The following is a 23540-nucleotide window of genomic DNA, read 5'->3' as shown; positions in this document are numbered from 1 at the left end:
TATGAATTTACGTGGACACTTAGCCATGCAGTTCTAGATTTTAAACCTGGACTGTTGCCTAGCTATGTTCCAGAATCTGCTTTCAATGTACCAAGCACTATCTCTTTCTTGCAGTTGTATAGGTAACATTTGGAATGTGGAATTAATGCATTGGGTTTGCAGACTTTCTGGAACTGAATAGGAAATGTGGCTTGTTGTTAAGGATGTGTAGAGTACAGGCAGCATGATGTTATTCATGTGTTCATGTCCTAGATAGCTTAAAGTAAAATTCAACATAATAAAATGGGACATGGGGGAAGGCAATGAAGAAATGAAGGCAGGTATAAAATTTAAAAGAAAAAAAAATAAATCTAGAAGGGAATGAATTTTCCTTCCTCCTAGATTAGAAGTCTGACAATTGCATTGAGAGACCTGAAATAAATATGCTTGTGGTCCTCGTGTCAGTTATCAGTGCTGAGTTTAATGGCTGATAGCCTTAAAGGCTTTATATAGCCTTTGGCAAATCCTTTGAGAAGGCAGTAGAATAAATGCATTATAACTCTAAAAGGCATAGAGGCCATTCTTACATTCATACAGCTTGATTCTGTAAAAAAAAAATTGAGGGGAGGACTTTGTTTTATTCTACCGACTGTTAGTGTAATTAAAAAAAAAAAAAAAAAAAGATAAGCTTTCCAAGACAAGCTTTCTAGTGTACAAGTTCACGACCTCTGAAATAGAAGCAGTAATATTCAAAGTATAAGAATATTTAAAATAGAATTTGAGAGTACTTGTTAGAAAATTTACTCAGTTTTGAGAATCAGACCATCACAGAAAGAGAAGGAAATTGGTAGTCATGAAGTAGAAAAGTTAGTAAGTTTGAGTAACTCCATTGTGAAGCAGAGAAAGACAGGGATGCTGTTTGTGCAAGTTGGAGTGGTTATCTGTGATGGTAATGCTATTGCTAATTTGTCCTGTAAATGTACTGTATAGATTCTGAATCAATATTGTTAAACCAGTATAGCAAATCTGTGTAGGCAAGTTATTGAAATGTGACTGGTTTTGAGATCTGTCTCAATTCAGTTAGGTGTGAGATTTGTTCACTTCAAAAATTAGGTTCCTATAAGTGATGCACCACCCATTTTGCTTGTTCATAGGGATATTTTTAGGTGTACAGTCATTGATTTAAGACAGGAAGAGATTCATGCATTGTGCTGCCATTAAATAACTTGGTGCAGGAATCATTTGACCTATTCTCTCAGCTATACCACTTTTATCATCTGTTTTTCTTAAATAGTCTTTTTTTGAAATACACAGTTACCCTCTTGCAAGGCTGCAGACTTAGGAAAAGTTCTTCAGGAAGTTACTTCATCATTGTCCCTGAAATCATTCTTAAATCATTCCTCTTTGAAAACAAACCTGACCATAGCTAGGCATTGGGTAGTCTCTGTCTACCTTTACTTATGCCAAACTGTTGGTTTTTGGGTTTTTTTAACTTTGCCCTTTATGATTGTCATCTTCTATCTTACTTAAAAGTTCAGGCTTTATGAGACATGGGAAATCCTGACCTGTATTGGCACATCAAGCAATATAATACAAATAATTGTATTTCTGTTGATTAAACAATAAAAATAATAATGCTTTCCATTCCTGCCTTTTTTAGTTACAGCTGAAAGCCTGCTAGTGTCAGCACCCTTATTCCATGCAAACAGTGAATGGATCATGGTCTAATGAATTTTCTGTGATAAGTAACATTGGCATTTTCCTATGCTCAGTTATGACACTGTTGGAGCTCACAGGGCCTCTCAAGCAGGATCACACTGCTTTAGTAAGGAGTATAATGAAACAAGTAATGGAAGGAAAAAAAAACGATGAGGAAAAATACATGCCTGCATGTTTACATATGTATATATAATCATACAAATCTATGAAATTCGGAGTTTGAAAATGTTCTTTTTTTCCTTCCTTAAGTTCTTGGTCATTACAACTCTCTCTACTGTTAAAGCCCCATGAGCCAAAAAGAGTTTGTCCTTTCAGAAAGTCTGAGAAACAGTAGGCTGGATAATCTGAAATGCTTTTCCTATGCATTGTAACACATGTTTTGCAGACCTCGGATTACTCTGATTTGTTGTGTGGGGTTTTTTTTGTTTTTTTTTTTCTTCTTTGGGGGTGGGCAGGGACAGATGGACACGGGGCAGGAGAGTTTAGCAGTTCCTTCCAGTTTATCAGCATCCTTCTTAAAGTGTTGCCACCAACACTGGGAACAATGGGGTGACTTTTGGAATACAAGTGCTAAAATATTGCTTTATTTCTGATCATGCTTTCTGACACAACGCTTCAGTTCTAATCTGCAATCATTTTCCATTGTTTCTTTTCCTGCCATCACCCTTATTGCTGCTGATGCATCTCAAAAAGCTATGATGAAGTTTCTAGCATGCTATTGATACTACGCAAATAATACATTCTTAGTTGCACAAATATGGAACTGCTTACAAGAGTATCATGTGTTGAAGTTTTGAAGAACTCGTGTTTAATGTTGCTAAAGTGACTTTATCTTGAAATGCACCAGCTGATTAATAATTGCAAAAAGTCATCCAGATGTTTTGCAGTCAGCTAAATCAATAGTCCTATCCAACTAGCTAATAAGTAGTCAGTCTGCCATGTCTGCTAAAAAGACTTATGTGCAAAAGGTCAACTTACTTGGATTAGGAAGCATTAGTGGGGGATGTAAGTAGCTATCAACTGAGGACCTAACAACCTTGTTGAACCAGGACTGATGATTTGGCTGATATTTGATCTTGTATCATGTCTCCTTTCAGAGAGGTCATTTATTTCTTTTGAGTGTCAAGGAGTAAAGAAGTCTTTTTCCTTCTGGTAGCTGTTATCATAGTTTATCTGATATCAAGTTCTTGCCGTTTTGCAAGAAGAAAAGTTGACTGTATACTAAATCAAATCATATGCTTGAATTTTATTCTTCCAATTTCTCTTCAGAGAAGGTGAATTATCCATGGCTTTATTTAAACATGTATCCAACTTTTTGAATGTTTTCTAGCCTTTAAGTGGGTTTAAAATACTGTTTAAAATAGTCCTACATTTTACCTCAGTAGTTGAAGCAGTTACTGTATTTGCAGTATATAGCTTGTAATTGCTATATAATATATAGAATAAACTTTATACCACTTCAACAGGCTTAAGAGCCAACTTAACCGCTTTTTTTCTCTTGAAAATTTGTGCATGATATTTTTTGCTGATAGGGAAGAGAATCGACAAATCACCTCTATATACGAAGCAAATCTGGGTTGATTTTCCAGCTTTTCAGTGGACTTTCTTAGTCCATTTTGTGCAAGTAAGCAACTAGTTACTTTATGGGTTTTGTGATTCTACATTGCACAAATGTGTTACAGTCCAGACTGCAGAGTATCCGTTGTGAAACATTAGCTGACTTAACATCTCAAGATAAATGGTGCCTTTGTATTCCAGTGAGAATGTATTGGTCCTTCTAAAAAACCTGGGTTTTTGTAACTTCATTATGTGGTTTTGGTGGAAAAAATGTCTTTATCGCATTCATTTTTGATCAGCCTATGTTCATTACAGACTATATATGTATTTTGCAGAACTAGAGTGATGTTAGGAGTAGAGGAAGGAGGGAAAGGTTTCTGGTGATCACATCCAGACAGTGTAGTTAAAGTAGGTGGTTAGAGAGTGCTGAATTTTGATTGCCAGTACTGTTCATCGGAGGCTGAACCTTGTATGCTGTAATACCATCAGGGTCCAAAAATTTTGACATCACCTAAGCCTGGCATCAAGTTGGTTCATTGTGCAGACATACTGCCTGCTGCTCTTTGTAGACATTGGCTCTGTCTGTCTGTGGAGGTGCTTGCTTGGCTGTCTTACCACGGTGCTAGAACATCTGAGCATCTCTCCTCTCTCTCCTTAAAAGTACAATGAGGCTTTATTTTCTCCTGACAGTGCTATCTGGAAGCTGCTTTTAACCTTGGTCTACCTTCCACTTTTGTTGGGGGAATAATCTTATCCCGCAAGTACAGATTCTAGACCAAGATTTCGTCTTGGCTGCATCTTCCCTGCTTTAACAAGGCTTTTACTGTCTTTGGTGCTCTGCTAGAGTAATGGCATTACACAATTTGTTTTTAGACAGATAACTACAGTGTTTTAAGTGCTGTTGCCTGAAAAAACAAGTCAAGCCTTTTCTTTGGGGCCATTACCAGGACATTTTAATGATATAATAGAGATTGGGGAATAGGACAGCCTTATCACATGTGTGTGGTGATTTGGTAGGTAGATTTAATACAGTTTTGGTAATAACGTTTAGATACAGTGTATCTGTGCAACAGGTTGATTTTTAGGACTTTGATCTGTGTCAGTAGTAATAGCACCATATGTTATCTTGTCATGCTTTTGAAATAAACCTTTAAAATAAATGAACCAGCTACATCTGAATTGATTCTGGCTTGGAAAGGCAGGCTATGTAAAGCTTCTAGGATTAGGTAAGTGTACTGTGTGTAAGGTAAGACAAGTTATGTGAAATTTCTGCCATTTGATAAACATGCTGCATATGAGGTAGTACTGATGTTGAGTATATCCCTCCTTCTCAATAAATTGTCATTTATCATTCAATATCGAGACTTGCAGAAACTTGTAAATATGTCACATTTCATTATACATGGCTTCTGCTTGTCATGCTTCCTTAATTAACTTACTTGTAGTAGTACATATGAATTTCAGATGTTAATCTTGGTGTCCCACCATGCTGTGTCTTGCTGTTTTCCAATCAAATGCAAATTTTGTCTTTGTCCACTCAACTATGTTTTAATAGAAGTATTGTTATTCTGTAAGTAAAGTGGTGGGTATCCCTTCAGGCCAAAGTGCTTCCTGCATGCAGCCTTTTACATATTAAATCATGCCACATTAAGATACTGCATACAAACTTTTAAAAATTAACTTTGGAGGATGGGAAGGTTTCCACTAAATAACAGAAACGGGGAACAGGCTGCTTCTCCACTGGCCTGCCTCTGTAGCCTTTTCTTTCACAGTATAGTCATAACCATAAATCATTAATTCTGTAAGTGTTTAAAAAGCAAAGCTATGTTTATCTTATCATCAGAGTGTCAGTGTATTTGTCAACATCAAAATGTATTTGCAGTGAAGTGGAGAATCATGCTTCAGGCACTACCAACAGTCTGAAGAGTGAGGAGTGTTTGTACTAATGAAGAGAATTTGAGGAATTTGTTTGGAATTTGTTTTATGTGGAAATGCAATTGACTTTTTTTTTTTTATCTTTCAGCTAGTCAGTATTGGTTCTTCCTATAACTATGGCAATGAAGACCAGGCTGAATTTCTGTGTGTTGTCTCAAAGGAATTGCATAACACTCCCTATGGCACAACCAGTGAACCCAGTGAAAAAGCAAAGGTAAGTTACTAGACATTGGACTAAAGAAATGGTGTCAAATTGGGTGGGCTTCACTAAGTTGTGCTAGGCCCACCTCTGTTCTGGACCATTATTCAGTTGCCTTTTTTCCCCTCACTCATGACTACTAATGATTCTGTGTCCATTGTATGAGAGACTGTAACTAACTGTAAATGGTACAATTAGCATGCATTTGTTATACCAAGTGAGTTCTTTAAATGCAATACTCTGTACTGTTCCTGATGCCTGTCCTGGTTTTTTGAGTATTGGCTGATATTTGCTGTTTACAGTTAAGAATCTAGGTTTTGTTTCTTACACATTTGAATGCTTCCTTATTCTGCCACTAGTTCAGTTGAAAACTGTTTTTCTTGCTTGAGTTCAACTGAAGAAATCTTACTGTCAAGAATGGAGATTGTAATATGCTGTCTCTGAAAAAGAGTCATGTGCAATATGTTATAAAATGAAGGTATTTGTTAGCTTAATATTGTCAGGTTTCTACCTAGTTCTCTTTACTTTCTGTAACCAGCTTTACAAAAAGATTGTAATGGGCACAATATCTTAGCATTTTATTCAGTTGTCTTTCAGAGTTTGTACAAGGGAAAATTTAAAACCACAACTGAATAGTAATAAGGCAGACCAGTGGTGTATGTAAGTGTATTCTTCTCTTCCATGCGTATTGAAGTTTTTATCATTGTATTATTGCTTTGTATGAGGAGATGACTACAGACAAACTGGATATTTCTGTAGTTGGCTTAAAAGCTTTTCATTTAGTATGTGTAGATGGGAGACAATTGGTAAAATGTCAAAGGTTGCTTTTTCAAGAATCACCTTCAAAGAAATTAATTTTGAAATAATGCCAAGAATTGCTCTGGGTCTTGGCACTGAGGCCTCAGATAAACTTCTCTGCTTTCTGTGCCTTGTAACTTGGTTATGCAGCTATGCATATGGAGACGTTTTTGTAAATTGCACTATAGAAATATGTTGGATTCTTAGTGAAATTACTAATTTATGCTCTTTTGTCACTGTTGAGATAAAACTTCCAAAGAGTTGTAAGGGATTAATGTAGTCAAGGGTAAACAGTGAACCTGGCTCTAAGCCATGGCTCACTCTTTCCAAAACCCTAGTCAAGGTCTGCTTTTGCCAGGATGCTTCAGGAGAACTTTAAAAGCTGACAAGTTAAAGAGGTGCGTGGTAATAATTTAGGGTGGAGATATATACCTGAAATAAAATGTGGAATTCTAGAACCTAATAAACATCTTTATAACGAATGGTAGTGCATCTTTAGGGAACTTCAGAAGTTGCCAGAGTTACATTGCATTCTTAATGTAAAAGAAAAATATGGATCAAATGAAACTATTAAACCCTAAATAGAAAAGCTAGTTCAGAGTGAAGTACAACTCTGTAAATTCAGCAGCTCTGAGAGAAGCTAAATCTTAGACCTCTCCATTGAAGTGCTTCTTGGTCATTGTTTCAGAGAAGAGAGCAAAGCATAATTTGACCAGGGTGATGAATAAGAATTACTGTTAATTTTAGTTGGAGATACAAACTTTCACTCCTTTTGTCCTGGAAGAGTTGATCTGTTGCTAGCAATTAATGGCAATACTTGAAGAATCATTTTTTATAGATTGTGCTTCTAATAGATCAATATATATATTTTTTTTTAATAGGTATATGTTGTGCCGGGGGAGAAGAAAAAACAAATTCCTTTTTAGTTGAGAGGTTTCTGACAGCTGCATTCAGGAATCTTGACTGGACCTTGGGAGCTTTTGTCTCAATAGTTCCCTCTTAGCCAGCATTAATCCTCTAGTCTGCAATTTGAAGTTCATGTGATTGAAATTCTGGTATCCAGTGATATATACAGAATAATCTGTTCATGTACTGGGACTGACTTTTAGAAGCCATGAGAAAGTCTTCCTAGTACTTTTACAGCAGATTGGGTTAGAGAAATCAAAAAACTGCCAATATGTAATTTTTATTGACAAGCACTTTAATTAATAGTACTGGACTTTCAGAATAGGAAAAAGCATTTTCTGATAGGCATCTAATCAAGCTTCACCTTCATTCCTTCTTAGAGACTTTTCTTCTTGTGTTTTCTTTTTTTGGAAAACAGTTTGCATAGTAAGTTAGTAGTTGACTTCTGTGTAACCTTCTAATACACCTAAGTGAAGGAAATTAATGGCATTTGGGACATTGACTTAAATGGTTCCAGTGCTTTTACTGGTTGTCATGGCACTGCTGAAAGATAACCTGTATTCCCACGAGCATTCTTCTCTTTCATACTACTTTATTGAGCTGTCACTCTTGGGACAAATGACCAAAACTTGTTCATAATGTTTGCATCCAAAGTTAGATTCTCAAGTACTATCCTTTCCCATCCGTGGTGAAGAGTACACGGAGTTAAGGTACTAGCTTTACAGTTTTATTAAAATTTTTTCCATACTTATGGTCCCTATTGTTATGTTGGATGGCACTATTGGCTTCTATCTGCCGACTTTAGGACGTTTGAAAAAGGAAATTTTTATGAAATCTGTAATGTTCCTCCTTGAAATTGTCTGCCATCATACTTTCTTACAAAGAGTGGGGGTCCCAGAAAAAAGTAAATAAATGTCATTCCCAGATGCTTCAAGTGTAAGTGGACTGTACTTTGTTGCAGCTCTGACTCACTTGCAATCTCTTCTTTTCCCTTCCTTTCTCTATACTTGCTGCATGCTGCATGCCACTCAGAGTGAGGATGAAGAAACGGATTACGATATGAATGACTCAGATTAAGTGTAAATGTCATGGTGAGCACTAGCTGCCCTAGGATTTTACCCAGATGCTTTTCTGCCCCATCCAATTCCTACCCCCACTAGTGCTGTCCTTTGGCTAGTCCTGGTGGTGTGTGTGTTTGTGATTATAGTTGTGGCATGGTTAGCAAAGATAGAATTCCTGTTCTGGATCTTGCTTCTTTGACAGAATAATTAGTGTTGGTGTTATAAGCTGTATTGTGACTGGTTCCTTTAAAGCTTTGCTGAGAAGAAAAGTTCTTCATGTAGATTCTAGGGTCAGAATTACTTTTCATTTTTATTTTCTGTGCACCAGCTTTTCTGTCAAATTTTTGTAGGTGTAGAGGCATATGATACAAACTTAAGTATACACTTTAAGTAAATGTCTGATTTGGCAATAAATTAGCAAACTTGACTGAAGTACAACATAGTGTAAAGATGGTCTTACCTGATTATTTTGAAACTAATAATTTTTGAATCAAGACCTGGCAAATATAAGTAAATAGTGTGATACCGATGCTACAGTTATATTTATCACAGGAAACAACTCTCTCCGGGGAGGGATCAGGTCATTTCCACTGTAGTTTGACATCTTACTGAAGATCAAGGTACTGTCAAAGTCACAAGTGGAAGAACACAAAAGTTGCGTCAGAAAGAACAACTTTTGCAACCTTTTCCTAATGTGTCTGCAAGCACTGCTCATATTTCTTCTGCTATCCAATTTCTAGAAGATAACTTATCATTGAATATTCAGTGGTACAGTATGCGGGTAGTCACTTGAGCCTGTATAAATTGAAGATTTTTACCATTGCATGAGATTGAGCTCCAGCTTCTCACCTATACACCTGAATTTTTTAGCTGTAAAGCAGCCTTATACTTATCTCTGAAGTGTTGCTTCCACATGGCTGAAGAAGAACCTACATTATTTTCTTAACTGATGCTAACAGAAACTACTGCTGAGGTAGAATAAGATTTTTTGCCTAGTCTTCAGGAATGGCTGCAAGGAGTGGATCAAATCTGAAGCTTTATTGAAAAAAATAAACTGGCACTGTGCTGGAATTGAATGCAAGATTCTTAAGCTGCCTGAGAGACAAATAGTCCTTAAAACACTATTCTGTCTGCAGCAGATTTATTTTGAGTGGGAGGAAACAATTCTCATGTTCTGCTTCCCTAAGATGCAATCATACTGAAGCCCCTAGGATATGAGAGTTCATTCAGCATTGTTTAGAGTTTATAAGTCAACTTTGGATCTGGTGCACCTGGAGGAAAAACAGAACAGAACACAGCAGATCTGCATCAAGGTCAGGACAGTCCCCAGTATCAGTACAGACTGGGTGATGAATGGATTGAGAGCAACACTGCAGAGATGGACTTGGGGATACTGGTGGGTGAAAAATTGGATGTGAGCCAGCAACGTACACTTGCAGCCCAGAAAGCCAATTATCCGGGGCTGCGTCAAAAGAAGCGTGGCCAGCAGGTCGAGGAAGTGATTCTCCCCCTCTACTCCGCTCTCGTGAGACCCTACCTGGAGTGCTGCATCAGCTCTGGGGTTCCCAGTACAAGAAAGACGTGGACCTGTTAGAGTGGGTCCGGAGGAGGGAGACAAAAATGGTCTGAGGGCTGGAACACCTCTGCTATGAAGAGAGGCTGAGAGACTTGGGGTTGTTCGGCCTGGAGGAGAGAAGGCTCCAGGAAGATGTCATTGCAGCTTTCCAATACTTAAAAGGGGCTTATAAGAAAGACCGAGAAAGACTTTTTGTCAGGGCCCATAGTGACAGGACAAGGGGCAATGTTTTCAGACAGAAAGAGGGTAGATTTAGATTGGCTATAATGATGAAATTCTTTTCTGTGAGAGTGGTGTGGCACTGGAACAGGTTGCCCAGAGAAGTTGTGGATGCCCCATCCGTGGAAGTGTTCAAGGTTAGGTTGGGTGGGGCTTTGAGCATCACTTCAAGCATCTCATCTAGTGAAAGATGTCCCGGCCCATGGCAGGGGGGTTGGACTAGATGATCTTTAAAGGTCCCTTCCAGCCCAAACCATTTCGTGATTCTGTGATCTAAAGTGTCTGGACAGAGGAGCATTATCAGTGAAGTCACCTGTTAAGGTAGTAGAGCATGTTCTCAAATGAAAACTTCTTCCATGCCTGGTTCTGCTCCAGACATACTCCCTAATCCTAGCTATTAGCAGTTTTGGAGAAGACCTGCCATAATTGTTTTCAAATTTTATTGACCTCTGTTAGTGTTGAGACATCTTCTCTCGGCATTTTTGCCCAGTAAGCCACTAAAATTTTTAGGACTAGGCTTATTAAAGAGTTTTTCAGGAGAAAAAAAGAAAAGGAAGAATTTCGAATTGTGGAACAGAGTCAGTGATCCTTTCAGTATTTAGTAAGTACAATTTTGATAGAATTCCTGATAAGTCAAATTCAATTTCTTCTTTGGACGAAGTCACTGCCCATGACTACAAAAGATCCTCTTTCACACAGTTTCTGAACAGAGGTGGATGGAACACCTCTCATGAGAGCTTGCTGATCAGAAATAATTTCCCCTTTAGTAAAGGTAGGGGTTACAGAAGAAGTACCAAGCAAAATGTGTAAAATATTGCCTGATCTGATAGAATTTTCTGCTTTACGTTAGGTTTACTGGCTCGGTGAAGTATGCAAAGCATCCAGATCTGACTTAGTCTTATCTTATTGTATGTGTTCCTGAAGCTACAGAAAATGGTTCTAAGACTACTACTCTTAGAATTACTTTTTATCTTCTAGAATAAACTGAAATGTTTCATTTTAAATTGGAGAGATTCACAAAATGAATAGATCCGATATTATTTTCTAACTGCACAGGTGCTTATTTCAGCCATGTTTTTTTTTCTGTTAGAGATTGTTTCACTTACTGACTACATTTGCTGGGTCAGACTGTTATCCACTATGTGGCCATCTACTCCAGCACTTTGTGACAGCTGTGACCAACAGCAGATAGTCAAGGAAAGAGTTTAAGTATGACGCATTTATAAAATTAACTCCTGATATATTTCCCCACCTTCCAGTAAGCCTCAGCTTAGGAATTTTGGCTTCAAGCCTGCATCCAGATCATTGTATGAAAGCTACAATGACACTGTGGTACCTTGAGCGGGTATCAATGGCACTATCTTCTGTAAGTTTATCTAATCTCTTTTGAATATATTACACTAGCAGTTGCTGAGCAATTTTTGGGGCCTGGCTTTTCTTCACAGAATTCACTTGTATCTTTCTTACAGTTTCATATGACATGCTTTTTGCTTAGTACACATAGTAAATTATTTTCATGAACTAAGCAATGTTTGCATCTAAACTATACCCTAAAGCATGTATGTCATGGCCCATGGGAAACATCTTTCTGTATTTTGGAAATTTATCAAAGTAGCTGCAGTGACATCTGGCTTGATAACTTCAAAATAATAATACTGAATTTGAAATGAAAAAGAACTCTGTATGCACAAAGCGAGTTCCAGGTACTGCAGTAAGTGCAGTAAGCAAGTGACAAAGTGGATTTTTTTTTTTTTTTTTTAATTAAGCTAACACTGAACTGTCTCTGAACTGACCCTGAGGCACACAAATGGTGATGGGTTCTTTATGAACTCCAGTCCTTAAAAAATCCCATGGAGTTGTGCAAAGCAGGTGAAACCCTACTTGACTATAGTCACTATGAAAGACATATTAGGCTTGACAACTGAGAGAGGCTGATAGGTTAAACTATCAATGTTTTAACAATATTAAAAATAAACCAAATAGCTGGACTTTTTTTATTTAAGACCATACATGAAACTGCTGTGCTGTGTTAAGTGGCTGCCAACATTTACCCTACATGCACAAAGATTGAAGTGTTTGTGTGTGCTGTCAGATTCTGTGGGTTATCTGGGATGGAATGTGCTACTGAGTACTAGCATCAGGTGTTTGTCTTAATATCAGACTACACTGAAGGAAATTCTACATTGAAGACAGCTATGCCATTGTCCAGGGATGGTGCCTTTGCTTTCTTTCAGCTTTTGAAATCAAGAGCCCTTCCCAGCACTAGGAAAACTGTCAAGAAGCAAAAGAAAATGAAGTATCATTAGAGATACTTTTACTTACAGATTAACATTGTTAAGTACTTGTGCTCAGTACCTTTGAAGCTTTGCTTAGTGCTTTGTTTGGCTACTGTCATGACTGGTTCTACAGTTTGCTTAAAGGCTTCCCTGCAGTATTATGCAGCCGGAGAGTTGACCTCATTATTGCTGATTGCCATTCAGTTTAGAGTAGCAACATGAGAAATGTTGTTGCTTGGACAGTCAATCCTAAGACTTGGATCCTTTCCTCACTGGAGGAGCCAAAGAGAATTGAAATAGAAAAGGGAAAAAATAGTCAAATTGGAAGTAGAATAGGTGGTCTTCAAGTTGTAAGATACTATAGACAAGGATTGCTAGGTTTTTCAGGGGTAGATATTTTGTTTCCATTAGACTTCAGTCCCTATGTTTAATATATACCTTTTAAAGTGAATATTAAACAAACCAACTGCTTTTAGGGAAAAAAAAAATCCTTTTACTCACTGTCATGGGAATCTCAGTTCCTTGGTAACAGTGGGATAATCAAATTCCTTAGACAGAATTTTTTAGAAATATATTCCTCCTCATGAAGTCAGAGCCTGCATTGCCTGTCAGCTGCCTGCCTTGAGCGTTTCAGAGGATAATGATGGACAAGGTAACGCATGAAAAGTTCAATGTGCTATGTCCTGTGTCCACAGAAACAATTTTCATGTGGACAAGGATGCCTAAAAAACTTGCGAGATCTTGCATGAGCAAATAATATTAATGTAAAAATATTTTTAAACTGCTGTCAGAGTTCATATAGCCGGTCAGTCCAACTGATAAGCTTTGTGTGTCTGAACAGCATAGTAAAAATCTGTGAAGAAATGAAGTTGGTTGACTTTAGTTCATGCAAAAGACCAAGCCTGGGCATCTATTTCAGATTTTAAATCAGTCTGTTGATTTAAATCTTGCCAGCTTGTACTCTTGGCCTTTGAAAACTTCCTGCGTCATCTCACCCAGTGTGTCATTTGTGCACATTTTGAGTTGCTAGTTCATGTTTTCATTACTAATTTGTGGGACACAATTTGCAGCTGAAACTTCAGAGACTTAAGGATGTTTTACTGGAACAGGAAAAATGAAGCTTAAATTCAATCTCTAATAAGCACCCAAGTTCATTTACCACACAGGACCTAAGTATCTTCAGAATTAGGATGAGGTGAAATGGCTTACTTTTTATATCTACCAACCCTTATCTTTGGTTATATTAATCATACTCAATTACTAGCAGTGATTTACATCTGTTTTCATTATGTTTGATGGTAGACATTGTATGTATCAATCTGTCTTTTTTCAGCCTTAAAGCACAGACTGCAGGAATGTCCATGAGCCAGCTCCCTGACACTTTATCAGTTATTTGAAATAGTCATTATATTGCTCTTTGACCTCCTTTGACCATGCTTTAGGAATGACGTTGAACGAATTTTCATTCATAGAATTTTTACTGGTCTGTTTCAGATTTTGCAAGAACGAGGTTCCAGGATGTGAAGACAGTATTGAACGGTGACAATTTTTTCTCTTTTATTCCAAGACGCAGTGAATTGTCACACTGAAGAGGCTCAGCTGCAAAAGAAAAAAATCTGATTTAGACAATTTTCTGTTGATCTGGGTTCAACCATTTTTGCCTATAAGCTGGTGTCAACTGGCTGAAAGCATTGAAAGACTACATAGTGGGAATAGACGGTGTGGGAGTGTGTGTTAAGTTTTGGTTGTAGTGCATGGTTGTAATCTCTTGTGGGCTGACTGATGCTGGTCATTTGAAAAGAAATGACCACGCACTCATATTTAACTCTGAGACATGTAGCACTTAATGTCTGGTGCTGGATGACCCAATGTTGATCAGTTCGGAGACATTTTCCTACTAATCATTGTAAACATTTAAAGGACAATGTAATTGGTGCTACACACACACACACACACATTACAGCCCACAAATGCAAATATTTGGGTCTACATTGTTTCAGAATCAGTGGCAGCCCCAACTGACTGTGTTATACTGCACATTCCTTACGGCTCTGTGACATACTCTATTATGTAATAACAGCCTAGGAGATAACTGAAACTAGCACATAAAAAGTTACACAACAGTCAAAAGGTTTCTCTAAAGGAAGGGTGTATATATTGATTGGATTTATAGCATATTTTAATACCCAAAGGGAAGACTAAACTCGGAGAAAATCATCTCTGAGAATTTCATCTGAGTTGTTCTTGATGTTCCTTCTGTTAAAACAGTCTCCTCCTGCAAAAGTTATGCTCCAGTCTTAGCCAGATGTTTGGAAGGAGAATCAAAAAATTCACTTAAAATGAACAACTGAACATTCTGTTTCTTTTGAGATGTTTGTGCTCATATGTGTGTTTGTGCTTTTATAAAATGCCTATAAGCATTGAACTGTGGATTATGGTAGAGATTTTTCAAGAGCTGGAGGTTGTACAGAAATACGGCTGGCTAGTCCTAGGTCCCTATCTCTATGACTGGGATTAAAATCAACTTTGAGTGTGAACACAAGCTCATCCAGTTGAAAAACTTAATTACTTCAGACATTCAGGATAGCTGTAATCAATCTTTCTCTTTCTGTACTGTTTCAACTATGCAGTTGAAGAACAATGTTTGAAAACATCTGGAGCAGCTTTATTAGTTTGTCCTTGATGAAGGCTAATATACAAGACTGGAGCTTTTTAATACACTATGTTTTGAGGAAAATCTTTAGCACATCTTTAAAACACTTAATGAAATTGATGGTATAAAACTCTGCTTCATTGATTTATGAAAACAGTGGAAGGGAGTTTCAAAAAGCTACAAGATTGTTTTGAATTCTAAAGACATTACGTTTTCATTCTCAATAACTTCAGAATTCATGCATATAATCCTTTACACAAAAGTGTGATTTTCAAATACCCAGGGTCTACTTTTTTTTTTTTAAAAAAAAGGACTTGCTGTACATTGATAAAAGTTTGGCAGAAACAATTTGTAAAAACCATTTCTACTAAGCAGGTTAAGCAATGGGCTAAATGTTTTGTCCATGCGTCTAATGCTTGAAAGGGTTTGTAATGCATTTTGCAACTTGGATGTGGTCTGCACAGGAAGCTGCTGGCCCCTCCACAACAACACATAAAATGTTTGTCTTTTTTTAAGATGTTAAAACTGAATTGAATTTACTAAAAATGTAATTGTGTAAGGGGAAGTGTTTATACTTTTGTACTTTTTTAGGCACCCATATTTTATCAGTTTAAATTTAGCACCCAAATTTCCCCTAAATAGTAACAGATTATCTTGTGTATCTGAAAATAAGCATAACAGTTGTCTGTGTTAATTGCATATTAAAACATTTCCTCTGCTGCAGTAGTTACTGTGTTTTTAAACAGTATGACTCCACCGAATTCTCTGAGCTCCCTAGCTCATTGGAATTGCAGCCAACCATGTTTCTTGTCGTTTTCTTGATGTGCTCTACAGAGTAATTTGGCATTGGCCTAAGTGGATTTTAATGCCTAAAATATCTGTTTTACAATGATCCTTCTGAATCAGCATTTCTGCTGTCTCTCTTATTTAACCCAAAAAAGACAGAATATTTTATTTCATAAAGTGACATTTTCAAGAATGACAGCAGCAAAGCATAAGTAACAAACCGAGCAAACTGAACAAATTTAGAATATGTAAAAGAGTGGGGGTTTTTAAGTATGTTTTTTTCACTGGAGTATTTTCAGTTTAAAAACATGCTTTTATGGTGAGATTACCTGCAATCTAGTTTACATTGTATCCCTGTTGTAGCAAATTTGGGGGAAATGAGTGGTTAATCATTTTGCACTTTGTTTCCAATACCTCACAAACATTTTAAGAAAGAAAGAACAAAGAAAAAAAGAAGAGAACTTTAGTAGGCAGGTACCTTGTAAATTATTTTAAATATGCTGTTGTTTGACACCACCTGAACTAACTACTTTCCTGTTCTTGCTAATGTCATTATTGCTTTAATTTTTGCTTTAATTTTTGTGAGCATGTGAGGCTTTCAGATAGATGGAAGTGCTACCGTATGCCTTTTGAAAAAGGCATTAAGAATTGATCCGTAAATAAGTGTGGTTTCTTTTTATTTGACTCTTGTAATTTCAAATAAAGTTAGCTACGGTAACAAGGTAATTGCATTAGAGTCCAATCTACATCACCAGGTTTTGCAAACATTGCTTCGTCTGTTAAGATCTTGCAGGATGAGGTAATGTACCGATACAGTTTAAACCAGAGTCCTTTGTCTGTTTCTTTTCTGTCGTTTGGAGAGTATTTACCTCAAGAGAACTGCCTATGACTATGTAAAGCTGATGGGTTCACTAGGGGGCTGTAGTTGAAAAGCTATACTACAAAAGCCTTTGACGTGAACTCTAGATTTACACAGCTCCTCTGTTCTTAAATCAAACCAGTATGGCAGGTTAGAATTTAAGGAGATCATAGCAGAAGAAAATAAAGCAGGAAGGGAGAGATACCGGAACATAACAGTTAATCAAGGTGACCTCTCATGAAAATGTAAATTCTATGGAAGATTTAACTTTCTACCCTTTTGCTATATGAATATTTAGTGAAGTTGTTTGGCTTGTTGTCCATGGAACAGGAGGTTCATTCAGCAGATGATTAGTGGATTTTCAGTGAAATTCTTTAAAGGCTTTTAGATGACAAACTTCTTGCAAAACTTGTTTAAAAACTGAGAAGTTCAAATTTGCCATAGCAACTTCTTGCTTTGAGTTAGGAAACATACAGCATACTGTTGTCCTTAAGTTTTGTTGGAGGCTAATTTCTGTATCGGAGATGACATTTTTATATTAAATTTCTAGCAATGTGAATGCACAGTTATGATTGATTAGAACCAGGACTGTTTCCTGAAGATACCAAAATTGAATCCATCTCCTCTTTCTCTGAGAGAGGGTTGGTTTTCTTTTTCAGGAGAAAAAGGAAAAGTTCTAGCAGATTAAACAAAAGAAAACTTGATTGTAGGTATGCTTAGGGAACAGGTCTGTTGAGTAGGATGATGGTGTTTTCAGAAAACTGCTTCTCAGAACAGAACACTGTATTCTGTGAATGTCTGTTGAGGTTGTTGAGAGTTGTCAGTCTCTTTTTGAGCAGTAGAGAACGACCACCAGCAAATTAACACACATTAATTACAAATTACTATTTTTATTAGTATTACAAAAATGAACTTGGAATGCAAAAATGCAGTAGTATCTGATTGAATGAAATTACCTAGAAACTGAATTATAATGTGTGTTGTCCAATCATTCAGGTATACTGGAATACATTCCTTGAGAAGTACTGAGAGAAAAGTGAAGTACTGGGGTTTTCTTGGAGATCAAAGTCAAGTGAAAGAGAGTCTGGAGAAGCAGCCTGGGGTTTTGTTCACTTGAGGTGTGATAAACTCAAAAAGTGTCATTCTCCTATTTTATTCTCTCTGACCACATCAAAAGAATCTTTCAGGTTTTTCAAATTAACTTCTTCCATCAGCCCTGAAAGGTGGGGCCCTTGAAAAGAGGTGAGATTTTGTTATGCCTTTAACAGTACCTGTTAGCTCAGGACAGTAGGATTAAAACTTCTAGCAGTCATTGGAGAAGTGTCTTTTCTAAGACAACAATTTTGAAATACATACGGTCTGAGGATGCTGCCTGTTACTTCATTATAGTTTAGACTGCAGTTATCACCAGCTTTAAGGACAATCGCAGGATTTTACCTGAGTTTGTGTGTAAAATTACTGATTCTTAAAATAGTCTAAATATTCAGTTTAAAAAAAAAGTGGAAGGCTGTCTGAACTCAGTGTCATATAACTTTTGTTTCTTTTGGCTCACAACAATTAGGAGGTGTCTTTAAAGGCTTCTTACTGAACTGAGGCTTTCAAGGGCTAAACAGATCTTACTGTTCAGTTTGCCTAGATGAGTGTCAGACAGAAGGAACTCTTTCCATTTTCAGTGCAGAAATACTAAGGGCTAAAATCCTTTCCGGGGCTAATTTGAAGTTCTGGAGACATACAATGTTTAAAAAGCAGCTAGTCTGTTTTTCTTTCAACTCATGGACTCTAAAATAATTGTTACAAATGGCTGAACCAATTGCAGATATAAGTGTTCATATATGGCTTGGAATTTCAGTATGTGGCTTGGAATTTGAGTATGCAGCTTTGTAAGGAATACATGAGAGAAGACAGTACACTTGCCCACCACTTTATTATTGCCTGTGTTGAAATCTAACAACTTTTATGAATAGCACTGGCAATAGAGAGACTTTGAGGAAGATTCTGCCGCAGGAAATTGTCGCTGAGTATTTCATTGCAATTTAGCTGTCCTTTACTTTAGCAAGGCTTACCAAGGCATAAACTTCTCAAAAGTTCAGTGAATGGATACTGCTGCAAACATAGCTTTCTGGGCCTATCAAAGGGTTCTCTTTAGGATGTTGTGTGTTAATAACTACTATAATGAGAGAACCCTTTTAGAAAGTTATTTTGCTACTTTGGGGTGGGTGGAAGGGGAGGAGGTTCTGCGACAGTGCTCCTCTGCTTGCCTTAGAAAGCTGAGCCTAAATTTTGAGCTGACTTAACACATGTTGAGATTTCCAGGCCTGGTCATCTGAAATGTAAGAGTTAATGTATTTATGTACATGATTCTTGCTCCTTTTGAAGATTTTCCAAAAGCTTATGCACAACTTTACTCAAACTTAACTTGGCTTATGTATACTTGCTAGGATGAAGCAAGTGCCAAGGCACTGTAGGAGAAATGTTGCCAACCTGTCCACCTGGAACTGAAAGATCACCCAACTGAAGGAGTATCAAATGGCAACTGCTCAATCAAATCAAATTTCCAGCTGCTCCTGTACTGAGCCTCATCTGAGCCTAGCTATGAAAAATCTGTTCCTATGGACTCTCTAGGCCCACCTACCCAATTCAACAGATGCTCTTTTTTTCCTGCCCCCCCCCCAAATCACTGGTCTCAAAATCAGTCGTGCATCAGCTGTTTATGTTAATATCCAAGCGGCCATACTTGCACCATGTTATTTCCTGGATAGTGGATTAGCAAGAACACTTTATTTTGTGCCAATTCGTTATCTCTGAAGTGTTCTTACTGCAGCAAAGTTTGAGTTTTGATCTGGTTTTAATGGTTTTGCATTAGCCAAAACTCTTAGCACAGACATAGACAAGAAACTGAATCCATGGAATTTCCCTGGATAAAAATCAGCTAGGGCTTCCCAAATCATTTGAAGATGGTTACAGTTAACCATCATTCTTAAAAACATACAATTAAAATGTGTGTGGGTATTTTTTTAACCTCCTTTTCATAACACTAGTGTATTGTAAACTGCATGAAATAAACCTGTTTTTTCCCTTTTAAACTGTGATGTCTTAAATTTTTCTTTTCTAAATCTGTTGATGTTGACGTTAACAGTGTAATATGACTGATACTCCTATTATAGCACTTCAGATATAAAATGTAGTTGCATTTTTCTGCAGTGATTCAAAGCAGTAATACTTTTTCCTTTGTAAAGGAGACGTATCCTTTTCTGCTGCCCCAAAGGCTTTGTCACAAAAAAGTCATGTTTATTCAGATATATATCTGCTGGGAAATGAAGGTGTTTTCCTTGGCGTTTGCTATGACTGTTGCTGATCATTATAGTAAGACATAGTCCCTTCTGGTATGGATATATAATCACACAAAAACACATGTAGGAAGTTTTAACTAATCACTTTGCATATATTTTCTTTCACACGACTCACAAATCACCCTGCTTAATATCACGGATTTATTTTGGAATCCAGTACTTTGCTTTTTAGTATAAATGCTTCTTTCATCTGAAAAATTAAGGTAACTGAAATTGACACTTCATAATAAGGCCAACATATAGTATTAGAAATGTAAATAAGAAGCCACTTAGTACATGTTTGCTGCAAAAGTTTTAAAGATAGAAATGGCTGAAGCAAGTAACTGATTAAGTACCAAGTACAGGTTGCTGAAATTATTCAGGCAGTTTGACAGCTGTGCCCTCTACAAGTATAGAAAACTTCATAATTCAGTATTAGTATTGAGAAGACCACTGGACTGCGTATTTTCCAAACTGGTAGTAAGAATTAAGTGTGAGAAGCTAAGACCTGTGAGTTCTACAATCTTAGAGGCTGTACAGTTACGTATGAGGTGAATTTCATCTTAACAGTTTTAAATGCAAAACATATTCTAATCTTTCCTTATATATCCAGCAACTTCAGTAAAGTGGTGTCATTTTACTAAACTGATTTCCTGCATTTTAATTGCATTTGAATTTTACTAAAATAAGTCCTAAGTACAAACATTGCTTTAGTAGAAATTAACTAATCATGTGCATCTATATTTTTATCAGACTGTCTTACTAAAAGTATTTGCACTTTACAGTCAACCAGCACTACTTTCAATCCAAATTCCTACTATACGTATCTGTAGCTTCAAGTGTCTTCACCAGTTAGCAAAAGTGAGAGCATAAAAGGGACAACTGTGTACACTAAACGAGAAACCAGTTAATAAAGGCAACATAAATGAGTAAGTCATTAACATCCTGTTTGGATCTTTTGTAACATTTAGAGTTTATTTGGAGCTAGCTTTCCTTTCAGTGGGAAGTTTCACTTCAGAAACATGAAAATGACCCTGCAAATTCACGTTTCAGTGTGCTGAAGTCTTGCCTGGCAGTCATAAACACGTAGTCCATATTTATGTGATGTTCTCTGAGACTGCAATCTGCACAATTTCATGAGATAAATCTTGTGAGCAGTGTGTTAAGTTTCCCCTATAACCCGCTGCTTTTGGTAATGTCACTGGAATCACTGGAAAAGGTAAACAGGGGAGTGTACATGTTTGTCGTGGTTCCACTGTGGGCATTTGCTACTGGCGAAAGATTTCTTAGCTAGAGTGATCTTTAGTCTGATTTGGCATAGCCATTGTTGCACTTCAACAGCCTGCTGAAAGTCTCTATTCCAAATTAGTGCAAAGACACCACCAGACATTACAAATAAATTTTCACCAAGTAACATGCTACTGAGATGGCATCCAGTAACTGCTTAGTGAATCAGCCTGCAACTGCTGTTTTCATTAAGATCTTTGAAACTCCCTTCTTTCCCCAAGTCATTTGTGACTGTCAGGATATTTTTCTGTACACCCAGCTGCTAACTGTCCTCCATCTCTTCTCCAGCACTTAGTGGTTAAAAGGAATAAAGAAATTAAGGCAGATGCTGCCATAGGTATCCGTGCATTGGGAAAAGAGAAAGCTGGGCAGGAGCAAGGGCCCACAGGAAAGCGGGTATCCTATTTTACATCCTTATGATATGTAATTGGCTAAAGCACAAATGTGAACAGGAACTGTTCATTCTAATAGAATGTAATTACTGTTAAGTAACTCATTTATGGAGAGAAGCTAAATGAGGACTTGATGAGAACAGGGCAAGTGGTCCAAGGATTTGGTTTGCTTTTATGAAGGTGCAATCATTATTTTGCATTCTTAAACTTTTCTGTGATATGTCACTTACCATATTTCTCACTGCAATAGGAAGATGTTGAAACTGCCCACCTGCATGGGAGGAATTCGAGCCTAAGGCCAGCCTTCACCAGTGGAGGTGAATCCAAAGACTGAAAAGTTAGTTTCAACTGAGACATCAACCTGGTAGATGTGTGATTCCAAGCACAAACTCAGACCCATCCTGGAATGAGAGGTTTCTTTGATGATGTATAGCTGTTACAAGTATGCCTGTGGAAGCTTTGGAAGCACTTTGTCCTTTTCCATCTCTGCTGGCAATAAGGTCTCTTAAAAACATTAGCTAGTTGACACAACTTTGAGATTTAAAACAAAGATCTTGCTATGTCAGGCAATACCCATTTCTTTGACAGCTCAATGATTTTCTTGAGACGAGCCTAGAGAGATACAAAACAGAAAGAATGCTCACCTTTTTTATCCTTTCTGTAGGAGTCAAAACCAAAATAAATTTAAACGAGAATATGAATTGTTCAGTGGAAAAAAAAAAAACCTGAAAAGAGCTATAACAGGCCACTCAGCTCATCCCCTTGGCTAAAGGCAGGAGCGGCTACAATTAAAACACATGTTGTCTAACTTGACTTTAAAGCCCCAAGTAATGAAGACTTCATACCCATGCTCTCCCCATTAGGCAGCCTAGTGTTGTAGTATCTTTGCCAGTAGAAGGATTTTTTTTAATACTTCACCTCCATTTTTCTTACTGTAGTTTAAACTGATGACATCTTGCCCCCTCTGTTATGGATGTGAATCGTAGATTGTTGCCTTACCCTGTGCAACAGCCTTTTGTTTTCTCAAAGACGGTTTAAAGCTCTGTATTGTGTACATCATGTTTGAGGTGATACAATAGGCAAAAAAATTAACAAAATTTTAAGTGGGAATTTTAAAAGCCAGATAGAACAAAGTATAAACAAAAAAATGTCCAGCAATGCCTAGATTTATTCTGCCAGCTTTAGGTGCCAGTTGTAACTGAATTCCAGCTGCCTGGGGTTATGAAGAAACAGAATTCCTCCAGCGGGTGTTTTAATGTGCCTAAGATGAATCACTCTTGCAGGTGCCTGCTCACTAGGTGAGATGTTGGGCAACAAGGTTCCTAACTTCAGCATGTATTTTGATTAGGACCGATTCAAATTTAAGTGATTATTTATTGAAATAGTTAATTCTAGAGTTCCCAAGAAGAAAAACCATTTTGAACTTTAATACCACATAGAACATAGTTCAAGAAACGTTAACAAATGCAGACCAGTGCAAGGCATGGCTAAGCAGAGGTTTCAGGACCGAAATTTCCCGTTTCATTAAAATTACAAAAATAAGTCAAAGACAAGAACAGAATGTGATTCATACCCTATATGCCACCAAAAATGCATTCTTAGACGCCCCTCCCCCCGCAAGAACAATCTCCAGTGGAAAACAACAGCCACAGAGCATAAAGCTTCTTAAAAATTAGGTAAAACAAAAGCAGACTTCGGCCAAACACACAACTAAAGACTGACCAGAGGAAGCCTCAGCAAGTCTCTGCGCTTTCCAGCACCCCACGGACGTGGGGACAGCCCCAGACCGACGGCCAAGAGGGACGGTCGCCTGTGGCACGGCCGGCAGCGGCATTCCGCTGCGGCTCCTCAACCAGCCCCGGGCTTCCTGCCGCCTCAGAACGGCGGGGAACCGAGTGACTGCGGCGGCACCGGCGGCCGGAGCCGTCGAACGGCGAGCCGAGGCGGGGGCCGTCCCCGCCCCCCGCTCCCTCTGACAGGCTCTCCCACCTGCCCATCACCTGCAAAAG

The 23540-nt window shown here is 37.6% G+C and overlaps 1 protein-coding gene and 1 long non-coding RNA gene across 5 annotated transcripts in view; one reads left to right on the top strand and one right to left on the bottom strand.

Annotated features, from left to right (window-relative positions):
* Window positions 1–19606, top strand: part of LOC128134664 (BTB/POZ domain-containing protein KCTD5) — a 39331-nt gene extending 19725 nt beyond the window's left edge. For 2 of the 4 annotated variants that reach the window (XM_052772675.1, XM_052772676.1), the window contains 3 exons: window positions 5279–5404; window positions 8126–8184; window positions 13720–19606. In XM_052772675.1, the coding sequence (XP_052628635.1) occupies window positions 5279–5404; window positions 8126–8170 (171 nt within the window). In that variant the 3' untranslated portion in view covers window positions 8171–8184; window positions 13720–19606. The remainder of the gene's footprint in view (window positions 1–5278; window positions 5405–8125; window positions 8185–13719) is intronic. The other 2 variants (XR_008232804.1, XM_052772677.1) reach the window with 2 other exon arrangements.
* LOC128134667 (uncharacterized) lies at window positions 9279–23489 on the bottom strand. Its single transcript, XR_008232805.1, has 3 exons — window positions 23254–23489; window positions 21762–22143; window positions 9279–13824 (listed from the first exon to the last, which is right to left on the bottom strand). It is a non-coding gene; the product is annotated as an uncharacterized LOC128134667 (long non-coding RNA).
* Between the last annotated feature and the right edge of the window lie 51 nt (window positions 23490–23540).

Source organism: Harpia harpyja, chromosome 21 (genome assembly GCF_026419915.1).
Source record: "Harpia harpyja isolate bHarHar1 chromosome 21, bHarHar1 primary haplotype, whole genome shotgun sequence".
Classification (NCBI taxonomy): Eukaryota; Metazoa; Chordata; class Aves; order Accipitriformes; family Accipitridae; genus Harpia; species Harpia harpyja.
Note: the sequence above shows the minus strand (reverse complement) of the source record. Positions and strands in the feature narration are given on the sequence as shown.